Below are 23,504 nucleotides of genomic sequence, written 5' to 3' on the forward strand. Positions count from 1 at the left end.
GTGCTGGGGTGGATGTGGATAAAGGGCTGCTCGCAGCTCCTCAGCCAGCGCCTGCTCTGAACAGGCACCCAGAGATGCTTCAGCTGGACAGACCCCCCTGACACCCCAGACCTTACCCCAAGGAAGAGCTGGTGTTCCCTGGGAACGGCGCGGTGTGTTTGTGGAGGGGCTCAGACAGCAATTCCCAATGCTGACCTGCTGGAGCTCCTGCACAGCCCCATGTATGTCCCAGCCCCCCAAACCCCTTCCTTCCAGACTGGGGACATCATCAGCAGTGTTAAAGTCAAGGGAATCTTCTTCCCTCACAGAAATGAAACCCCAAGCAATGCCCTCGGAGATGCCTTAAAATAAAAGGTTTGAGTTAGGAGTTTTTCAGGGAGCCAGCTGGAACCACAGAACTGATGGAAAGCTTTCACAGGTGGGTCCCACTGGAGGTGTGCTCCAAGGGCAGAAGCAATCCCAAGGTTGTTGACAGAGCTCCTGGAAAGTAGATGGAACAAAATAAGGTAATTCGTCTTTGTTTTCTGGTGATCAGGGACAGATGGAGGGCTGAAGAGCAATATCTAGCTCTTCAAACTTGGGTACTCCCAAGTGAATACTGGTTGCATTCTGACATATTTAGAAATGTGGCAAAAGAACAAGAGATTGTGGACAGAAAGGATGCTTTTTTCCCCTCTTCAAAAGTTCACAAAAATGACTGGTTTTGCAAAGATACAGTTTTCCACTTAAGACTTTCCCACCAACTTCATTAAACAGAGGTACATCACACTTGAGACACCTGTAAAACAAAATAGTACAGAAATACCATTGTTTCCTGCTGGTGGTGAGAAAAATGGTGCAAACCAAAATATTCTGTTCTTTACTTCCTCCATTAGAAACTCTCAGACAAATTCCTCTTCCTTTGTTGTTTTGGTTTTTTTTTTTTTTAAGTTATTTTTAATACCCTCTCCCTTACATTTAAAATTTCCAGTAACTTCTTTGGGGGCAACTACACTTTCATTATACCAACCAGTACTGCAGGACAATAACATTACACCATCTTTTTTCATGGCTTGTGTTAAATACAGCACAGAGAGATCAAATTATGGCCAGCCACATGCCTTTGGTAAAATTAAAAGTCTGATTAGATCAGATCACATTTTCTTTAAACTCAGAAAGCCACTTGTCGAACTCATGTTGTGTTTTGAAGTTCAATTCTATACAAACTTCTTCAAAGCAAAGTTAAACAGCTGTCACCCCATGCAAATGGCAATTTCTGAGCTGCTCCAGAAAAGGAAAAGTTTGAACTTCAGAGAAGCTCTTCACATGCCTTGATCTCCATTAGATTTGTGTTTCAGATAGGGGGTAGAAAGTCTAGTAAATATTCATAAACCTACAAGTCAAAACAGTGATACCAGTGATAAATATTCTCAGTTTTTTTAAAAAATTCTGTAGGTAACACACGTGGCTCATTTAAAGAACTGGCGTTCTTCTCCTTTGAGGCGTTTTTTCCGGGGCTGTACAAAGTCATCATCTGAGTCATCAGTAAGTTCTGGATTATCTTTTTCACTCTGGCTGCTGGGCTGTACAGGGAACTTTCTCTCAGGATAAAGGTTTCTTAGAAGGTCTTCAAAGTAGGCTTCAAGTTTCATGCCGGCATCAGCCACTTCTGAATCGGGCTGTAGGGTGAATGAACAACATTAGTTCACTGTGAAATAGCTTTGTACTTCGATCACATAAGGTCTTTTAGGTACAAACTACCAAAAAAAAAGAAATCAGCAGGAATGGCTATGGAGCACAGAGCACAAAATACAGAGTGAGGGCAGATCTTCCAGCCAACAACCACCAATGATTTTTTTTCTCTAACAGGTGACCATAGAAGCCACTCACAAAAGCCACACTGCATGGGTACTCAAAGCTGTATAAAGATTCTAAAAACTCTTAAAATCCTGACTGGGGTGGGAGCAGGGGGACGGAGTTGTGTTGTGAAACACAGATATGCCCTGAGAGTGTTAGAAACTTTTCTAGCTTTCTCTAGTAACAGAGAAAATATTACTTGGTAGACTATGAGTGTAACATGGAACACTGAGCAGTCCTGAAGTCATCCACAGCCACCACAACTACCAGTTTCCTGAAGCACAGCGTAGGAGTAAGTCCTAGCTCTCAGGGTGACTGGATGAGAACCCCACAGACGCCACTTGGAAAAGCCTTTAATCCCACTGTAATTCTCTCTTATTTTGTGGTCCACTCTGTTTTGTGGAGAAGATAAAAATTCCACAACTTTGTGAAAGTTTTAAAGTCAGTATGTTTATTGCTGCTGGACTGCATGTTTATTGCATGTGGGAGATTACTCTCTTTAAAAGGCATGCCTGCTTCTGGGAACTTCAGGTCTTTTTTTCTCTCTCTCAAATACATCTGCATACAATTTCACAATAGGTTCATACATATTCATTTTTACAAATTTCGAGTGACATTTGGCCCTAGTTCTTCTTTATCAGAAAGAATTCCTAGGTCAGGTTGACCTGCCCTTTCAGCAGTCTGTGTCTCTCTCTATCTCTCTCTGTCTCCCCCCTTATCTCTGTCCTTCGCTGAAGCAGTTTCTCTGAGCTTAGGCTTTTTGTGAGGACAGGCAGTCAGACTAAATAGCTATGTTTTCAAACTACAGACTTAACTTAAAGATGTACATTTCACCTAAATCCAAAATGGATTTCTACCCTGGAAAACTTCTACTCTGTCTCAACTCAGAACCTGCATCCCTATTTCACCACATACTCCCTTATGTGCAGTAGGGGATAATAACAACTGCATGCAGCTTGAAATCATAGGGGATCCCAGAATGAAAATTCCACTGAATATAAGATCTGACAGAAGTAGGATGAAACCAATTTTTAGATCATAATGCCCACCATTAACCTGTATGATAAACATTGTCTTTTTGTTTAGCTGCTGTCAGGCCATTCAGCTATGTTTGTTACCACCCTCCTCCCTTCTGTGGAAAGATCTCCACTTCAGAGTTGTCTCGGACCACAGCAATGTCAAATCTGATCTATGTTTTCACTGCAGTCTCATCATCAAAGTAGGTTTAATACAATAAGTTCTTGTGTTGTAAGTTGTACCCCCATTACAGTTACACTGAAAACAACTAAGCCAACAAAGCTGATAAAGTATCTACTTTTCTAACCTCGTTAAATTCAGCACAGTTTTGGAAAATCAGTCTGAAATCAGCCACAAAATCTTCTGGCTTTGTGTAGAATGAATTGGTCACTTCAAGTCTTTTTTTGATGGTTGACAAGTCCATAGGCTTCTTGATTATTCTGTAGTAATCAGGGACCTGAGTGGGGGAAAAAAAAGTCCAAAATGTAATTATGTTAATAATTTATTGTTTTATAAACCTTTAGATTTGAGGGAGTAGGCAAGATTTAGTCTCATCTTTAAAGTACAACTCAAAGACACAAGAACTGCACTTCTAACATACATGCAGACAGCTTCTGGAATAACAGTGATGTATGACAATTTATTGGCTAAAGTATACTCTTTCCAATGCCTGTTTTAAAATCAAAGAGAAACACATAAAACCTCCACTAAGTACATATAACAGAGCAAAATGAGTTGGTTTGGATGCTATTTTCAGGTATAGTCAAATAAGCTCTCTATTAAGTTTCAGTTTTAAGACGACCATATGAAATAAGTCCTTTGAAATGATGGCAGATTTCAGAGATCTCAATGGTTTTCATACCCAAACTCTGGCTGTAGGATCAAGAGTTTTTTTTCCTTAGAAATAATAAGAAAGTAAATAACAATGAAATCCAGTAGAAATATATTTGTATTTTTTCTACTTTCTCCTAACTGGATTCATGTTTTTAATACCTGAATTTAGTAACACATGACATCATATGAATAATCAATCTCTTGTGCCATGTCTTATTATTAAGCTCTGTGGAATGTTCTTCAGAATTCCTATTCAAATGGAGTAAAGGCTGCTTAGGAACATACTGCTTTTTGATGAACTCTTTCCCCATTGACTTGTCCTTCCCCACTGCCTTGTCCTGAAGAACATCTCTTCATCTGATCACAGTGGTAGCTCTTTGTAGCTTTGGACTCCTACTGCACCCAGGTACTGATTACCATTTTAAACTAACAAATTTCAAGTCAATAAGAAATTCAATTTCCTATTAGTACTATGGAGTATCCCAATTCTCAAAATCAGATAATGTTTAAAACCCCCAAATGTATCCCAATTTACCTTCCCAGTGATGTAACTCAGGGTATGAAGTCAGCAATGTTAGAACTTACTTTTTAAAACTATTTTTGAAGTATTAAGTAAAATCAGTTATTGTGGAATTTTACTTGCAAATCCCCTGCCAACCCAATGCTTCAACTTTTAACTTCCCCCTTCAGACAGTCTGAATAAAACTAAACATGTTTAATGCACTGAATGTCTGTGAAATCTGACTTATGACAATGCACTTTAGAATGCCACTAGAAACATGGCAAATATGCTGCTAACATAAAATAGAAGTGAGGTACATACTGTTGGAGGAACTGGATCTTGAAAGGCAGGACTCATTTCATGACAGTAGAGGTGTAGCAGCAGTCTTTCACACTTCTGTGCCAAGAAAAATAGATACCCAAGTAATTCAGGAATCCTACACAGCTTACTCTAAAATCACAAACTCAGTATTCCCCTTTTTCTTTGTTTATACAAATATAATAAACTGGCTCTCAAAAGAGATTCTAAAAAATACCTCTGTGTGATTTTATGCTTGCTGATCCCTTATTAGCATTCTTTACAGGGCTTATAACTTACATTAAATGCAAAATACAAATAGAGCACATGTAAATAATGGTGTGACAAAGTCTGTCCCACACACACACACACACACACACACACACACACACACACACACACACACACACACACAATTGATGGGCAATGTGATCTGTCCTAAGATAAGAACACCAGGTGGGAATTGCAGGAGGAACTGTCTGGATGCTTGCATAATTAATGCATTCCATGGGTGGGGCACTGGTGATGGCTGTGATTGATCTTGGTACACATGGCCCTGCAAAGGGTACAAAATGCTCCTGGAGCCTGGGCCAAATGGCAAAGTGACCTCCCTAGGCTGCAGGGCAGCTTCCAGGTGGATCCCACCCCTGCAGGGACACCTGCAGGCTACATCCAGCTGAGGATGGGAACACTCAGGTTTGGACAGGTGAGTAACAGGTGGAGATAAAATCCTCATGTAGCTCCATGGGTGCTTTGCTGCTTTGCAATTGTGCTTTCTGCAAACCTGCATGTTTGCAGCTGACCCTGTCCATGTTACAGCCCTTCAGACCTGCTTATATTACACACTGCAGTGGCAACATTTAGATACTGTGTTAGCAATAAATCTCATCAAAATCACCCACGTAATCAGTGTCATACTCGTGAGCCTGAGAGTCGCCTCTCTACTGCTCTGCCATAAATGGCTCTACATGTAGACTAAGACCACAAATTAAATACTCATTTCATCATATTTACACAAGTTGCCAACTGAAAACAGGTAAACACTGACAAAAGTTTCTAACACAGTTCAAAACTGCTTTAGCTTCAAAGTTGTAAATAATAATTTTATCCTTACCCTGCGGTCTATCGGTGCCAAACCCATGGTGTCTTCCAATTTTCTTTTTCCAGAGCTGTGAGCAGGTTTATCACAGTCATATTCAACTTCTGGCTTGGACAAATCCCGACAGAATGTACAAATCCACTCTCCACTAAAAAAGGCAAACAGACACATTGACCTCAGTGAGGGAGCACTCCTTTGTGGAAGGCTTTCCACATATTTCTGGGTAAATCCCTCATCTGTGGGGTGGGTTTTCTCTGCATCTCTCTTGTTTTCTTGGTTGGTGGCACAAAAGGCTGCTGGCAAAAATGCTTTACTACAGCTTTGTTTCCCTTCAATGGCACTGGTGCCATTAATGGTGTCCTAGCAGAAAGACAGATGGTCTCTGCTTTTGTCAATTCTGAGTTTTTTCACTGGAGCTCACAGGATTTAAGGACAGCACTATGAAGAGCCCTGTACAACCATAACTACAGAGAGACTGAAGGAGTCATATGGCCTGAAGAGAAGGCAAAGTGTTAGTATTATATGGTGAGTGAGAACTACATGCCCTCTACAAGCTTGATCTACAGCACATTATTAATCTACAGAGATTACCACAGACAGGATTCTTTGTAAAACTGAAAATATTTCACTCCCTAAAACTTTCAGATATTCATGATTTTAACAGTTTGCATAAGACAGTACTGGAGATTTAAAGGTCAGCATGAGATTATAAGATAATTAGTTCTGCAAGCTATGTCTACTGATTGTCAAACACAATTTATGAACTTGAAAGTTTTGGAAAAAACTATGAAGAGTCTGTTTTTTTACTAGAGTTCTCTACAAAAAGAGAGAAATTGCACGCTTGCAGATAACCACCAGAGGGCTGAATCATCACACAATCGACAGAATCCAGCAATAACCAGTTGTGAGACCAAGTGCATGCATTAACCCAGAGGTATGTTATGATAAACAGTCTTCATAAATGGGAAATAGTTTCTGCAGCGCCCTTTGTTTCAATTTAATAGTAAGGCAGAAGAATTCACAGATTTAAAAAGAAAATCTTACTGTTTTCTGTTTAGAGTGATCAAAAATTTTCTGAAACTGTCTGCCAGTTTTAGCATGCAGTGGTGAATGATGGGCATTTTGCTTCAAGAGGAAGTTTTACTTTCTACTGTCTTAACTTCACAGAGTGATGTATAACAGTGTCACCTCTGTGCCTGGATTGGCCTCACAGAAATGATGTGGCAGATACACAAAAATTGAAACAGGCTATGACCTAAAGATCTCGAGATACAAGAAAACACGAAACAAGTTGGAGGAATGATGCACTAAAATATTCAAGAATCAGGAAGAATGTGGTAGGTTGGAGTGAAAAAAAAAAAAAAAAAGAAAAATGCTGTGGCCTTATGAATCTAAGTGGAAACATTGTTTTAAACTGAAAGAGGGCAGATTCAGACTGGATACAAGGAAAAAGTTTTTTACAGTGAGGACTGTGAAACACTGGCACAGGTTGCCCAGAGAGGTAGTGGATGATTTTTTCCTAGAAACATTCAAAGCCAGGTTTGATGGGGCTCTGAGCAACCTTGACTAGTTGAAGGTGTCCTTGAGCATTGCAGGAGGGTTCAAATTAGAGGGTCTTTAAAGGTCCCTTCCAACCAAAAACACCCTGTGACTCTATGAACCTGTGAAATTGGTCTATCCACCTGAAACAGGGAAAAAAGCAACCATGAAAGCAGCAGACTGACACTCCTGACACAATAATAACAGGATTATTTTGTGTTTGAAGGATCTAACACTAAGAGACTAAAGTTTGTTTGGCAGATTTAGAGTTGGGAGAAAAAGCAAGCAATCCCACAAAGATGAGAACAAAAACCTGATACATCAGAAGTCAGGAGGAAGCTTCACCTAACTGTGCTCTGGAACCCAGGAACACAATGCACCTGGAGTAATATGCACCTTTACAGATCTGAACTCCTGCCACCAAAGTGCCTTTTGGCTCTCTTGCCCTCAGACATCATTATCTCAGTTTCCACTGAATGATTCAGTAAAAATGAAGCATTTTAAAGACTTGCTATTGAATGTTTAATTTTAATAGAAACAAAGTCTTGTAATGCATAGTTATCTACCTGCTTCAAGATTACTTTTTGTTTCCTTGCCAGACAGAATATTTATTAATTTAAGTGCTTACTGTAACCTTACTGGGTTTTCCTTATGGCATAAAGCTGTAATGTAGCATTGTTTTAATTTAAAAAACCCTGGAAATTGAAGTTTCAAAAAGTTAGAGAAACATATTTATGTGCCATTTTAACTGACATTTAAAAGAAAGTATGCCTGTTCAGAGTAGCACAGAGATGATCAACCTGCTAAGTTGCTATCCAAATGTTTTACACCAGCAAACTATGCTGATATTTAATCTGAAAACCTAATATTTATAAAAGCATTCACCAATGAGCATGTTATGACCAATGTTTTTATCCTTTAATACAAACAAGCTTATTGCATGACATTTCCAAGCTGGGGCATTGACAAATGCCCTTTATTTCAATCAAAGACACTAATTCTAGAAGCAAACGCCAGTAATGCTAAAAACAATAATCTACTTAAGGCTCAATTTTTGAAAGTCAAGAAACTGAGCAATGGTTTTGTAACAGCCACCCAAGAAAGCCTAATGCTTGTTTCAACACTGACTGTTATAAAATATGTCAGTCGCTACACAGCCTGTGCTTGGAGTGTAGCCATGTTTAGCACTGAGGTAATATATTAAATACTATATTAATTCAGATTTTTCCTGTAGACATGTCTTAATTTTCCTTTTTTTTAAATCATTATTATTAAGAAATTTAACTATTTTCAGTCACCCTTAAAACATTTTATGACAGATTGCTAATTCTATGTCCCAGTTTTAATAATAGATGCCCTAGATGTGATCTTGCTTAACTGTCAAATAAATGAAGAGTTTTACTAGATTTTGTAGAAAAATACACAATTAAGCTGAAGTTTCATGAAAATTCAGATTTTCTCCTACTAATAAAACTCCTGGATAAATTAAAGAAGGCACTGCTCTTACTCTGAGACTGAAACTTCTTACCCTGGGTTTCACAATACAAGTCTAATGTCTTCTAGTGCAATTTTAGATGGAATTTAAATAGTCAGTTACCTTGGAAAGCTCATCAGTGTAGGGACATGACAAGAAAGATGGAATACTTTGGGACACTTCTCACAGCAAAGGAGCTTCCCTCCATTTTGACATACGGCACACCAATCTTCATTGGGATCATCCTCTTTTCTGCCCTCGCCAGCATGGGAGGATCCCATCCATCCTGTTTTCCCAAGGAATGTGTTCTCCTGCAGTGCCCCTGGCTGGTCATCTGTGCTGTCTGGTGCATCTGTTCTTAGCATGGCTTCCTCTGAAGTGGAATTGTGACTGGTATCCAGCAGCAAGGAAGTAAGTATGGACTGCAGGAAGAAACAAAGGAAGTCAGATTACAGTATTTATGTGAATTTACATGACCCTAAAAACGTGCTAACTGACCTGAATAACAGATTTATATACCAGCAGCCATACAGCTTGCTACATGCATGCAGAAATTGCTAACACTCTACAACACAGGCAAATGAACACCAGAAATTAGCTGGTGAATGAAAGGCTATTTACTGCTCCAGCAATAAAAAACTCATCTTGGCCCAAAAATCTAGTTCCTTGTTTATGAATATTCCTGCACTATGACTAGAAACACTTCCTAGCAGTACCTGAAAATTTCATCTTTGCAAGTTATTCCTGGATTTCCCAGGTTTTCAGTGGATAAAAGCAGTCTGATCACACAATTTAATTTATATGGCAGTAGGGCTAGTTTGATTTTGAATTTACCCTCTTCCTTTTACTTAGCTTTTTAGTTTTCCCCTGAAACAGTTCCCAACAAATACAAGTAAATTATTTTAGTCCCCATAAATACAAAATACCCTCCAAAGAGAAAGGAGGTCTTTCCAGCTGCAAACATTACATTCCGAGGCCGGGATTCCTCCTCTGTCTCTTCCTTCACTACAATGATCGGGAAATCAAAGGTCTCGTTTGATGCACTTGACTCCTGCTTAATTCTGATCGGCTCCAACATAACCACGGGGACTTTGTGTGTAGAATCAGCTCCTGGTGGCCTGCTGGAGGAGCCAGAACTGCAAATGACAGGAAGAGGCAGGGAAAAAAGGAAATTGGGAGTGAGAACTGGACCCCTTTTGTTTACTGACGCTTTCCAAGACCTCGGGATGTTAATCTACTTTGTTTCTTTGAATACTGAGTAGTATTCTCTTTATGGAATGCAACATGCAAACTTATTTCCTTTGATGTATACTGAAAAAGCATTACCAATTGGGAAAATTTTAATGGCTGCACCATTAAAATTTGAGAATCACTCATGGTTTGACCCATTAGTGCAAAATTTGCAAATCTCAGTTTCTTTCAAATCATGTGCAAAAAAGCACCTTCACTGGACATTGTAAACTACACAATCAAATAAAGCAGATAAAACACATTTCTATAATCTTGGGAAACTTTCTTACAGCTTGGCAGCTCCACCAAAACTTGGACCCTACTTTTAGAACTAGATCTGTCTTTTTTCATGTATTTAGTCCTAACAGGATGAGAATGGACAATCACACTTTAAAATACCTGCTTATCTTTTTAAATAAAAGTGAAGAATTTAAATCCAACAAAATTAATTCAAGCAGCAGCATATCAAATCACATTATAAAATGCAAGTAAAGACTCTTCAAACCACCATTTAAACTGTTAATTTAAACTGTTCATAAGAGTCCTTCACAGAATTTACCATGTAAATGGAATAGAGCAAAAGGTATTCCAGATTAAAAAGCACCTGCATTTGCAACTCAAGTAGGATGAATATCATCTGATTTTTCTCTGCATGAAAAATTAATCTCATGTCAGATGTGTGCTCTTATTTATTGCAACGCATTAACAGATCTGCACTCTTTAAAGAACTCTGTGTAAATATATTTGTTCATTATTATTCCATCAGTAAGGGAAGAAAACATTTGTGTAGACTCTCAGTAGATATCTAGTGCTCACTTAACTGTATTGCAGCAGAAAATTCTTAATAACCCTCTTTGTAGCATCAGTTCCTTAAATCTGGAGTAATTTATAGTTCTGCAAGGACTTTTAATATGCAGCTTTTTCCTTTAGCTGATTTTTCTGAACTTAAAACCTGATTTATAAATGGTGTTCTTTCAATAACGCAAACCTAGCCATCATTTACAGAGTCAATAGATCTTTAGATGTTCTATTAATACATTACAAATGAAATTACTGCTTTTAGAATGCAAAGAGTGCTGTAACAACCATCAGGCCTGACCTGTTAACAGAGAAGGTGAGACAAATTGACATCTTTATGCATTAAAGAGAGGAAGTGACTGAGGCATGTTCTGTGGAGGTGCAAGTTACGTTTTCTTCTCTCACACCTTCCTTACCTCTCTCTGCTCCCAACACTGGAGGCACTGGGTGAACGAATTGGAGGGTGTACGTTAGTCACACTGATTCCTCCTAGGACAGAAGGATCAGATTAGAACAGAACACAGGCCTGTGCCAAGTCTGAGATATGACTCAGAGAAGTACACACGTTTTGGGGAAAATTTCTCCTGCAGTGAGAAATATCTCATTTAATACATTTTCATGAAAGGATGAGAGGCAAGAGATAACAGAGGGAAAGAGGACTAAGAAAGAGCCCAATACATGCAAGCAGGCTGATGGGTGAGTACCTTTGCCTGACTAACCTCTCCACCTGATCACTGCAGGCTGTTTTGTCTTATTAAATTCAAGCAGATCTCTCAGGAGAACTGCCAGGAAACTTGGAGCTGGCAAGCAGGAAGAAGTCTGGGGGACAGATATGAGAGAGACCAAAGGTCTGGGGCCCAGAGAGCCAAAAGCCTTGTGAGGCAGATATCTGAGCAGCAGTCCTGAGAAGGCTGAGTGGGCTGTTAGTGCTGCCTGTGAATGCAGCACCCGCTGTCTCTGCTATCCTGCTGGAATGTGGGACCACCACGCGAGTGCACAACGTTGATGAGTCCTCCTTGGGAATTCCCCCTCCCACAGCCTTCCCACAACTCAGGTCAGAAAAGGGGAGCAAGGAACAGCTGCCACCAGCATGGTGGGCCACCAGCATGGTGACAGGAATCCCCTGGATCCTCCAGGTCCACCACATTCAGCCACCCATCACAGTAACTTGTCCAGTCATCCTGTGTCAGTGCTGCACTACCCACCCAAGGCACCATTTCTAGTCTGCTGTTACACCCTCTCTCACTTTCTCAAATACTTGTCTCTTACCATAGCTGCTAGGTTTTAATCTGGTGTACACCTGAGAGTGTCACTTTCCTATGGATTTCTATTCAATTTGCTAAAATCCACCCTTCCCCCCCCCCCCACCCGGTTTTAAGATCTGGATGCTTTTGATCACAATGCTAAAATATTATCTCAATTCTACCTCCTACTATGGTTTCTACAACTTTGTGTTCACTTCCTTATTTCTCATGCTTAATATAAAACAGAACTAATTCTGATGTCAGTGTCAGCATTGCCACATTTGATTTTTCAATTGCACCACTTAAATAGAAAATTGCACCACATTCAATTACCTGAGAGGCCTGGTGACGGTACTGAGGAATTTGGTGACTGTACAGTCCTGTTTGAAGGGGGTTTTGGCTGATTCTGCTCTACAGTGCCATCCTTCCTTATAGCATTATCCAGTGTGATGTTTCCTGAACAATCAATCTAAAAGGTGGGGAAGCAAGGGAAGCAGTTAGTGTTGGGAAGGGAAAAAAAACCCCTCCAAAACAACAAAAACCAAACAAAACCAAAAAGCCTCTGCCATGCTGTTATTTTGAAAGCAAAGACCAAAATGCATTTCATCAATTTTTACCCATCCAAAAGTGAGATGCTTACTTTGAAACATATAATCTTGCTTTCCCTGAAAAGAAAATTAAATAGACAAATCCCGACAGTGCTTCATTTTAAGAGCAGCTAATTCTGTAAGTGCCAGTTTTTCTCCACAGGCTACAGAGAAAGCTTAAATCCAACATGGAGATTTCACACACTGAAGTAAATTTATCTCCACACCTTCCTTGGACTTGCTCACAGTAAATACTCTCAAAAAGATAAGACGCTATACACAAACTACCCCTTAATGCACTGGTGTTGAACAGGACTGGAAGAAACTTAAAGGACACTCAATCCCATCTGTCCCACATACCCTCTGGACAGGGGCCATGCATATTGACTCAAAATAGGAACAGCAAACCAACACCTGTTCTTTCTACCATGGCTCAGGCCAGAAAATTGAACTTTATTCCAGGGGCTCCCAATGCAGCATTCTAACTTTCCATTAAAACTACATGTTCTGGTTTGATAAGGAGGAATGGCTTTTTGAAATGTTTGGTTTCTTTCAATATGTAAGATAATGTTTAATAAGATGTATCCAAAGTGGATGCAGCAACCTTGGTAAGGTCAGCATATTGACAGTGATTTGGGCCATGTATCTTGAAGGCATGAACTCCACCACACACAAGTAGAAGAGTTCATAATACTGTGCACAGAAACAAATATGCTAAAAGGTCTCACAGGCTCAGGGGTTTCATGACCATGTTGTGTACTTCCCCCTTTAAGTCTGACAAATACTGTGATTCTGTAGCCTATGTACTCCATTTTAATAAAGAGTACACACAGTATGTAGGTAAAAACAAAGCATAGATGAGAGATAAAGGAAGTAACAGCAAGCTATGACTAGAAAACCATGACACTTCAGGTATCTACAAACCTTGGACCACAAAAAACAGGTTAGGCAATTATGTGGAAAAATAAAATCACCTAAGACTTAATGACTCCAACATGGACCTCTGGCAAACATGTACCATTCAGAAGCTTAGAAGGTCAAGAAATTATGATCTTACTATGCTCTTTCTATCACCAGCTCACAGGCACGTTAGAGAATATATGAAGAAAAGTAGTACCAAAAGGAAAAGACATAAGGAATATATCCAGTATGATGACAAATAATACCTACCTAAGATAAGGTAATAATAAGTTAAAAATACATTTTAAAAACGTTTAAAATCTACCAGAAATGCCATCAGCAAACCATTGCTATCTACAGACACTGGTAAACGAAAGCTAAGCTAACACATTTTTGTTAAGGATTTTGTAAGGATCATTATGAGGCCTGCAGAAAAATATGCAGCATACAAATAAACATATCCAATTACAGTTACAACTTGTAATCCTACTTTTCTTAGTTGTCCTACAGCTGTCTCCCAGAATGGTTCTGAGTATTTCCGGAAATATGCAGGCAACTCTGCATTGTTTATTTCCTAGAATTGTTTCATTTTGACAAACAGAATTTCAGTCTAAAAGGTTTCTATTTCTCACAAACGTTAAGACTTCAAAACAGAATCTGTAAAACTTTGCCTCTATGTCACACTCACATCAGGGAGAGATGGCAGATTATAGGAGCTGCCCACTGGGGAACTCAAATCTATCACGGGGGGACCGTAGTTCTTCCCATCACACCCAGCAGCACTGGTGACTGTGGGGCTGGATGGAGTCGATGTGGAGCTGCTTGCAGTTGAAGGGGTGGATGAAGCTTGTCCACTACTGATCTGCCACTAAAGAGAAGAGACAAAAATCCACAATTCAGCATGTTTTTTCTTTGCAACAGGTCACATCTAACTGAATATACTGATAAAGCCAGATGCTTAGTTCAGGAAACTGACTTCAAACATAAAATCATTAATTACTCTGAAGTTATCTCATTTCATGAACCAATCTCACAAGATGACAAGTTGCTGAAAACTATGAATAGAAGAAATGAATGCAAATTCTTAAATTCAAAGCTACACTTCAGTGTGTTGTGGAAGAAAAGTAACAGTTTTTGTTAAATAAAAGCATTACAGGTAATACCTGAATGAACAACTGCTCCAGTGCTTTACCAAATAAACCTGCATGCCTTGAAGTCTTTGATGTTCCCTTAACAACATAAAGTCATTAAGAATTTGAGATGCTGACTGGATTTCCATCCATATATACATTTAACACCATGATATGAAGAGCACAGTCAAGTCAGACCAAATTTCTTTCTCATCAAGATCTTTGCAGTTTTCAATGACTTTAATGGAAATTCCTGGCAACTGCAGGCAAAATCTGACTCTGCTAAATTTCTTTTTAGTCAGTCATTCTATTTACTGGCCTTTAGTTTCAGAAAGACATTACTGAATTATGAAGTATCTTGAAAGAAAGGCTTGTAGACAGGCCAGCCTTCTTTTCAGAGGCAAAGAATTGAAGTGACTTCTTATTCTCACAAGTTCTCTTAAATATTTTTCAGCTTTCTTCCATTTAGTTGAATTAGTACTCTGACATGATAAGCATTGCAAACATACCTGGTATTAGCCCACTTTTCAGGTCACAGATTTGTTTGATTCTTTCCTGTTCACCTGCACCCAGCAACTCATGTAGTAATAATATGCTTTTTAATAAAGATGAGCCTTCCTTTTGCCCCAGTTCAGCTGCTGATCAGCTGGGCATTGATCAGTCTCACTCAGCAGAGGTGTCACAATTGTGGACTCTCTTTTCTCCCTTCACCTGCAAGGGTTCAGATTTGCCATACCGTGGGGAACCATGGCAGCTCTAGCTTTTTAGTCAAGGTTTTACCTGGTTCCTGGTGAAGTCACTATATTATCAAGATAAACTGGGATTTTCTGATTTGTCTACTCACTGACTGCAGTGTGCAGACCATGGCCATGCTAAGTTTTGCATAAATGGTCAGAAACCACAGCAATATCAAGTAAGAGAATGAAACACCTGCACCTGCACAGCACACACACTGGCTCACCTCCCTAATGCTTCAGCTGCTTAGAACTGTCAAAATGAAAGCAACTTGACAGTTACCTCATGAAGAAAACTATGGGTATCTTGTCATAGAAAAATAATGTAATCTCTGTTTCAATTAAAAAGCACTCTAGAAGTGTAGTATAAAAGATGATACAAGGCACATTTGATGTTTCATTTCTAAATGGAGACTGAAAAGGGAAAGGCACTCTACCTGTTTTATAGCTTGCTGTGCCAAAAATGCCATTTGCAATGGGTTGGGCTTCACTGCTGGCCTTGGTAGGTTCTGATTTTGGGGAAATCGCATCTGGTGTGCAGGAAGACCTGAACCATTGGGCTTGGGACTGTGATTCTGAAAATGAATCAAGCGTGGAGGTGCCTGCATAAAAACAATAAAAACAGTTCTGCAAGTCAGCTGAGGTTTGTTCTATATTCCACACATTTTTTACAAAACAGTCCTTTTAAACTTGTGAAACTCCTCATAAATTATATGCAAATAAATAGTACCACAGTATTTATCTGAATGATCAAAAGCATTGAATTTCAATGTTAAAACCTAGTAGACAGTTTTGAATTTTATGACATGAAGACACATAACAAGAGCCAGTGAGATTGTTTCCAACTTTGAAAGACACATGAGACAATCATTGGGTGTTATGCAAAATAGATGTAGCAAAAAAAATTAATGACATTAACTCTTTGATCACTTGACAAAAACACAAAAATGTTGGTAAGCACTGTATATGGCTGGATATAGCAAGATTTTATTTTTTTAAAGAATAAATACAGGCTGGGTGCTACCATGCATTTTGCAAGGCAAGTTTAAAATGCCCACTCATTTCTCAGTAAAGAAAATGTCCTCTAAGCCAGCTACATAGCTACGTGCTGAAGATGAAGACACCTGAACTTATGTATCTAGGTTTAAGTGCTTTCCTTTTTTTTCCTATCTTACTTCATTTTCTCCTTCAGTGCCATGGAACAAAGAGACTCTGAAAACAGTTCTAACGTACCTGATGAGAAGCAGGAGGTTGTTGCATGGCTCCTGGCACTCTTGGGTTTGGCAGAACTGCTGATCCTGCTCTGCGCTGAGCTTGCTGTCTCTGAGCCATGACCTGCTGCTGCATGTGCTGGAGGCGGAGCTGAGCTAAGCTGATCTGCGTAGGGAACTTGGAGAGCTGGTTGGGAGGCAAGCTGCCTGGGGGCTGTAAGTTTGCTTCCATCACAGGGCTCTTGGGCATATGTGGTGGAGTTTCCTTGTCTTCAATTACTAAAGAACCTATTTTAATCAAAAGTAATAAAATGAGGTATGGCAGTTAGCAGAAATGCCACCACACTGTCAGCGACATGCAGCCTGACTAGAACTCAAAACCATTTCTGAAATAATTTGTTTCTTTACTCAGGCTTTATTTTATTTTTTTCACTGGTTCTTATATCTAGCTTATCTACAGAAATTGAACGTGTCTGATCATAAACAAAACGGCCTGAAGGCTGTGATTTCTGAAACTAGATAGATAAACATGACTTGATTTTACCCATAACTTAAAGTCTTACAAGAACCCCAGTACTGGTCTGTACACGTGTCATTTCTATTGTAGCACTTTTCAGAGTATAAGGTACCATATTTCAGAAGTTCATTAAATAAATATACACAAGAAAGAGTCTACCAAACACAGGAAAAGGTCAGCTCATGACAAACATCTCAGCTGAGCAGCAGTTCAGCGTTATCGCCACACAAACTGACAACTGGTTTCTGGAAATATGTTTCACTTTCAATTCCTGTCTCTAAGAAAATTATTTATCAAGAAAGAACTTGGAGAATTTCCTTTCTACCATGCAGTGTCCTCATGTCTGGGAAAAGGAGCTTGTTTGCCTTAAGGAACTGCCATAACACTTTCTGCCTCTGACATTGTAAAGAATCACACATTTGCACCTCTGTACACTGAGAGAGCACTTTCTAATGAAAGGCAGAAAATGTCCCACAGACATCTCACTTCTGCACATGACAGAAAAACAAAAATGCCCACAAAGATAACAGTGGAGAGAGAAAGGAAGCGCAACAACAGTCAAAATCCTCAAAGATCTCTAAAACTTTTAAGTCCTCCTGGTAAGCTGTTGAGTTCTTAGGGTGCTTATCATTGTGGCTGAAAGCTATCCCAAGGGAAAGGACCTGGGAGTGCTGGTTGACAGCAGGAACACTTTCTTTGATTGTGAAATAAGGTTAAAAACTGCATTCCTTGTTTTAGAAGCCAAAAGTTGTAAGTGTTGACCAGAAAACTGAAAGCTGCTATTTTCACCATCACATATACCATTCAAACAAGATAAGTTTGTTAATACTTTATCATAGTATTCATAAATAGTACTTTTCCCCATGCCATGCACTTTAAATGTTTCTCACAGTTAGGGAAATACATTTAACAGAGTAAATGAAGAAATGAATAGCCAGAGGCTGTTGTCACAAAAAGAAAGCTGCTTTCAAAGTAGGATCAAGACACCAAAAGGCTAATAAAAATGTATCATACCTAGATTGAAAATATTCTGAGCCCAGAAGCTAGGATCACAGTGGAACTGGATGGTATTGTTAGTCACTGGAGAGGGATCACACCTTGCTCGGAGGAGATACCGTAGTCGATATGTAATCTAGAACAAGAATAAAAACAAGGGAGTTTTTTTCCCCTCTGGGGCCAAGCCATGTATCTGAACAGCACAAAAAACCCAAAAAAATACCCCCTCACACCCCCACATACACCAAACAAAGCAACCAATAAAAAAAACCCCACTAACAAAAACTCCCCTGAACAAGCCCCTCGAGAATTGAGGTTAAAGATAGAGAAGCTTGTCCAAGCTACAAATAAAGAGGTATTCTTAACATTTTTCCCTTATTCCTTAAGTAGTTTTAAAAATAATTAACTACAGCCTAAACAAAAATAACAATTCTTCCCTGTAGAATACATATCCTTCTAAAAACTTGGCCATTATATTCAATTACTTTAACTACTCAGATTTACATAACCATTGATGCTTTTTCCCCCATGAATCTATTTTAGCCCATTCATTTTTCTTTCAAAATATGCCATTCATTTGGCAACAACTATGATCACAGGGAATTTTCTTTTTGTACTAAATTTAAGTTTTCTTCAGACAGCCAAAGAACAGATTTTTATAAACTGTCTTTGAAAACTCAGATTCACAGATATTTTCAGATTTTTCCAATGACTTGGTTCCAAAGAACTGGACTGTGATTACACTAGAGAATATTCTACCAAATGCTCACAATTTATCTAGTGCCTAGAAAGAAAATGTTGTCTTGCAGTTGTTTCACTAGAAATGTCAGGAACTGATATACCAAAATCTAACAGGCACTCATTTTAGAATCCCACACAGCAGGTCCTGGGAAAAAAAAAAAACAACTTGAGGAGTTCAACTCTTGTTTTTCTTGAGTGATAGATTATTTCCTGGAAAAGAGATATACTTGGGGAAATCATCTTAACTGTTTAAAATGACACAAGATATTTTCTTTTAATTTTAGGCAGGTCAGTTTAAAATCATACTCCAAAAACATTCAAGTTAACTCAAGATTTTTAAATGACCATGAAAAAATTTTAAGTGCATTATTATTATTTTGGATAGAGATTTCCTTAGGATTTTTGTGTACACTACCAGAATCAAGTAGATGACACTAGAGAAATTCTACGCTTTTGTCCTGTTACCAATACTGGTCACTCACAGTTCCTGCCATAGTTTGCTTCATTATTTTCCTACTATTGTGCACACACATGTGTTGTAGATAAACTCCTGCCTGGTTACCTCGTGTTGGTAGTAGTGAACAGTACAGCCTGAGAGTACAGCCCCCAGGCTCTCATGCTGCCTTAAAGTCTGATGGACATTCCTCCCTCTCTCCTGCATATGCTGGAGCACAAGTCTCACAGGCTTCTCTATGCAAAACTCCTTGGAAATGGATTTTTCCAAATGCCCACAGCTGGGTTATCTACTCAAGTCCCAGGCAGCACCAACTTTCTAAAGCTCAATCTGTTCTTTTGAAAAATACTTTTCATTTGCTGAGGCTTTATGGGCTAGATGGTCCTTTCTTTCAGCTGCCTAATGTTTGTATGATTAAGATGCCTGAAACACAACTTGTCTTCTTACTCATGTAGCAGAGTCTTGATGGCAACACTAAGCAATTATAAACAACATGACTCAGTTTGATGTCCTTTTTCTCTATTCAAATAAAAAAATATGACTGGGGGAGGCAGTATAAGGCAAATCAAATGAATTTACTACTTGAAGTTGATAAAAACAAGTAATATTCTGCTATAGCCTGCAGTATCAATAATGGGTATCAAAAAAAAAAAAAAAACCCACCACCAAAAACCAACAGCAAATTCAAACTCAAACAAACAAACCTCATCAAATACCCTGGTATGTTCTCAACTAACCAATAAGAAAATAAAGAAAAAAGCTTTGTGAACCAGTTTATAGGAACTGGGGGAAAAAAAAAGCATCTAGCATCTTTCCTCAGCATTGCCCCAGATTTCTGCTATCAGGCAAGTACAGTCTAGTAACCTTTGGAAAAATCAAGGCAAGCTTTTGGGTTGTTTTTCTTTGAAATTTTCTAGGATTTCTGTCCATTGTGAACATTCAGCTTAGTGAGACCACATGCACTCAGATCTTAAGGGTCATTACAGCAATGAAGTATTTGGCTTTGCAATTGTTTGTATGGACAAGCAAAAACTTTAGTTTAATTTTTATCAATTTTGAAAGTCTTTTAGTGGGAGATGAACCTGAGAGAACAAAGACGTACAATAATATTTACATTAAAATGCTAGACAGCAGACACTATGATATACAAATGTTTTTTATGAACTCAGATGCCGTAGCAAATATTGTAAAGAAGCACAATGATGATGTAGGACACACAACATTTTTTCTCAGTCTTTCTTGGCTTCATGGTTTTCAACCCACAGAAAAGGAGGTGTTCCTTCTCCTGCAGATCTACAATAGTTCTATGGTATTGTAACAGGAGAGAATAATGACCAGAGAGCTTAATTTATAGAAATATTCTATATTTATGTTTAAGAGAAAACCATGACAACCATATATAAATATTCCACTTAGTAGATAATCACTAAAAATTCTAATACCCTAGTACTCCAGACAAGCATGTGCATGCATATCTGAGTTAACCCTGTCTCTGGGTGAATGGAGAGAGCTGTCTTCCTAACCTTACCAAACGTTTACTGTACAACAGCGCTGTGCTGCTCCCACTGGAAACTGCCCATTTGGAAAAATTCATGACGTGTTCCAGCTGTTTAGAGAGGCCTGCCACTTCCTGTTGTTGCTGCAGAAGTTTCATCCTATGCTCTTTTGCCAGAGTCTGCAAGTAGAAAAGGAGTTCCAGTCAAAAGGTTCAACTTACAGTTAAAAGGCATTAACTTTCATACTGGTAATTCACAATGGTCAAGTGGTTTCACTTAGCTCCTCTAGAAAGGACTCCTGCCCCCTGATGCAGCAGCTATCAAACAGAAAAGTCAGTACACATTTACTCAATATATAAGGACTTTCTGTGCTAATGACACATTTTTATATATATTTATATATATGTATGTGTGTGCCTCTCTACAGACAGACACACACAAACACACGCACACACACACACACACAGACACTCTCTTTTTAAAACACAATTGGAGATGTTATTTTTCCAGGCACCCATTCTAGACAATTCCCTGCAGGGATTTGCTACTGGATTACTGAATTTATGAAAAAATCTGATAGAACACTTTTCATGCATGATGTGTGTAATTATGAATTGCAAAAGCATGGAGAAAGAAACTGGCCACCCCTCAAAAACCAAACTTTCCTCCACCAAAAACCCCATTTGCTTTGGAATCATGACAGGACATGCACAGAGGACTAATCCTAGAAATTTACTGTAATGTGAATACATAGAAAAAATATTAAGATTGAAAATTTTTGTTTCTTATGATAGAAATAAACTTACCTCCAATTGATGCAGCAGAGCTTTTCCCTTTTTATTTATTTCTACCATCAATGTAAATATGGCAACTTTAATATCCTGTTCCACCTGCTTTTGATTCTGATTCACTTCCAGAATTCTGTAAGTAGACAGTATAGAAAGTAATGTTCTTTAGCTCATAAACCCATCCTCTAAACACTATTTTAAAAAACCCCTGCTGCTTAGACTACAATACTTCTTCGTCATATGCCCCAATTAATATATGTATCATCAGACACTTATAGCCAGGAAAGTTACTGGGAGAAACAGAGCAAGTAGCAGTGACCTACGATAAAATTAATTAACTGGTTGCAAACTCTAATGCTGTCATTCTGACATCTGTCACTGATAAAAGTTGAATGCTCCTTGTAATTGAAACTGTTGATTTTCAGAGCTCTGGCACTTTTCTGGAATGGTCCATGCCAATCAAAACTGCTTAACTCTAATTTCCATCTAAGGTAGAATGGCACTAATTTAGCTGTTTCTACAACAGTGCTCAAACTCGTAACAGCAAAGCTTAATGTTATACTGGGCAAATCTCTACTGCAAAGATGAAGCAAGAGTTCAAGTCACACTTGACTTCCCCTGCTGTGCTAAACCTTCCTGGGTACTGCAACCCCTGAACTCTACTAAAGGAGCAGCCACAAAGGCTCGCTGCAGATTGCATTTTACAGATTTATTTTTCTCCTGGGTTTGTAGTACCCAGTGAATAGAGCCCCAAGTATAAAAGTACTACATAAATCTTCAAATACATGTCACAAACATTATGAAAACATGAGTCATAACCTTTCACTTTCTAAGAGGGACCTGCACTAGGAAAATTATTCTGCTGATGGTAGGGAAGCATTTAAGACTGTCTTCTACAGTCTCTATTGCATAAGTTGTTTTGTTGCACCCAAGCAAACTGCTGCCCATTAAGTCCACAGGCTGAGCAGAAGAATTACCTAACACAGCCAAGCATACTGAATAGGCAACAGCCACTACAGTGAACTTTAGAATTCCTCTTTCTGGAAGAATAAAAGGAGGGAGGTACAAAATACACTAACTTAAACATTTCAAGAAACTACAGTATATGTAAAGTTGCCTTCTGTCAGTTTTAACCTCATAATCTAATACAAACCTGTTATGGATCTGTTTCCCTGTATATTTTATGTACTTAGTCTTCTCCATCAATTTGGTGATTAGTGTCTCAATGATAACTTTCTGGTTCTGAAAAGCTTCTTCTATAAACTGGTACCTGTGGTAAAAAGCAGTGAGGATTTACACATGTAAAAGGTGTTATATACTTGCTAAAAAGCAGAGTGACTTAGAAAAGAATACTTCTTTAATTGGAGAAAGGGGCTGCTCAAATCCAAAACTTAACTGTCATCATGGAAACATATGTCAGCAAATGCTTATATATTTCATTTATAGTACATTTATTTTACAGTCGATTTCCTGTCATACTGGGGTAAGAATTTACGATTTTCATAAATACAAAAGGATACTGTGTGACCAAAGCCTAATTTTAGCAAAAAAAAAAAATTTAATGTTTTGAAGTAGTCATCACTTTGAATATGAAAATGCAGGTAAGCTATTACTTCATGCAAGACAAGGATGCAAAAATAGAAGAAATTGCTGAGTTGGTAGATGTTGGCAACATTTTAAATCAAGGAACCGAAATCTTTAGCAATCTGAGGAAAAAAAAGAGGTGGCACATTATAAAAGGGATATAAATCCTAAGAAAAGGAGAATAAAAGAGGAAGACTGCAACTCTGCAAGAGCCATGTTTAGCCTGTTCCAAGGAAGGAGACTGGCCAACACTTCTCCACCTACTGACGTTCACCTGGTCAGGCAAGCAAGCACTTTGGGTGGTTGCATCAGGTATAACAAGCATGTTAATATTTAACCAGAGTGCATCTGCCCCAAAACACAACAGTATGTATGTTTGATTTGACAGCAAGATTTTTGCCTTGTACTCAGAAGTTGTATATATTTCTGCTTTTCAGCTTCAGTGACCAGTAAGAGATAACCAAAAGAACAGCAACACAAAGATTTGACTGCTATA

At 38.7% G+C, this 23,504-nt stretch overlaps 1 protein-coding gene across 1 annotated transcript in view; it reads right to left on the reverse strand.

Moving 5' to 3' along the window:
- Window positions 1-729: 729 nt before the first annotated feature.
- TRIM24 (tripartite motif containing 24) overlaps window positions 730-23,504 on the reverse strand; it is a 54,482-nt gene continuing 31,707 nt past the window's right edge. The window contains exons 5-19 of the mRNA XM_018918526.3: window positions 22,578-22,694; window positions 21,443-21,557; window positions 20,669-20,815; window positions 17,964-18,081; window positions 16,455-16,720; window positions 15,659-15,823; window positions 14,046-14,225; window positions 12,204-12,339; window positions 11,043-11,115; window positions 9,566-9,734; window positions 8,722-9,020; window positions 5,601-5,733; window positions 4,511-4,585; window positions 3,161-3,310; window positions 730-1,658 (exon numbers count right to left, since the gene is read on the reverse strand). Of these exons, the coding sequence (XP_018774071.3) occupies window positions 1,449-1,658; window positions 3,161-3,310; window positions 4,511-4,585; window positions 5,601-5,733; window positions 8,722-9,020; window positions 9,566-9,734; window positions 11,043-11,115; window positions 12,204-12,339; window positions 14,046-14,225; window positions 15,659-15,823; window positions 16,455-16,720; window positions 17,964-18,081; window positions 20,669-20,815; window positions 21,443-21,557; window positions 22,578-22,694 (2,353 nt within the window). The 3' untranslated portion in view covers window positions 730-1,448. The remainder of the gene's footprint in view (window positions 1,659-3,160; window positions 3,311-4,510; window positions 4,586-5,600; window positions 5,734-8,721; window positions 9,021-9,565; window positions 9,735-11,042; window positions 11,116-12,203; window positions 12,340-14,045; window positions 14,226-15,658; window positions 15,824-16,454; window positions 16,721-17,963; window positions 18,082-20,668; window positions 20,816-21,442; window positions 21,558-22,577; window positions 22,695-23,504) is intronic.

The sequence above is a fragment of the Serinus canaria genome, chromosome 1A (genome assembly GCF_022539315.1).
Source record: "Serinus canaria isolate serCan28SL12 chromosome 1A, serCan2020, whole genome shotgun sequence".
NCBI lineage: Eukaryota > Metazoa > Chordata > Aves > Passeriformes > Fringillidae > Serinus > Serinus canaria.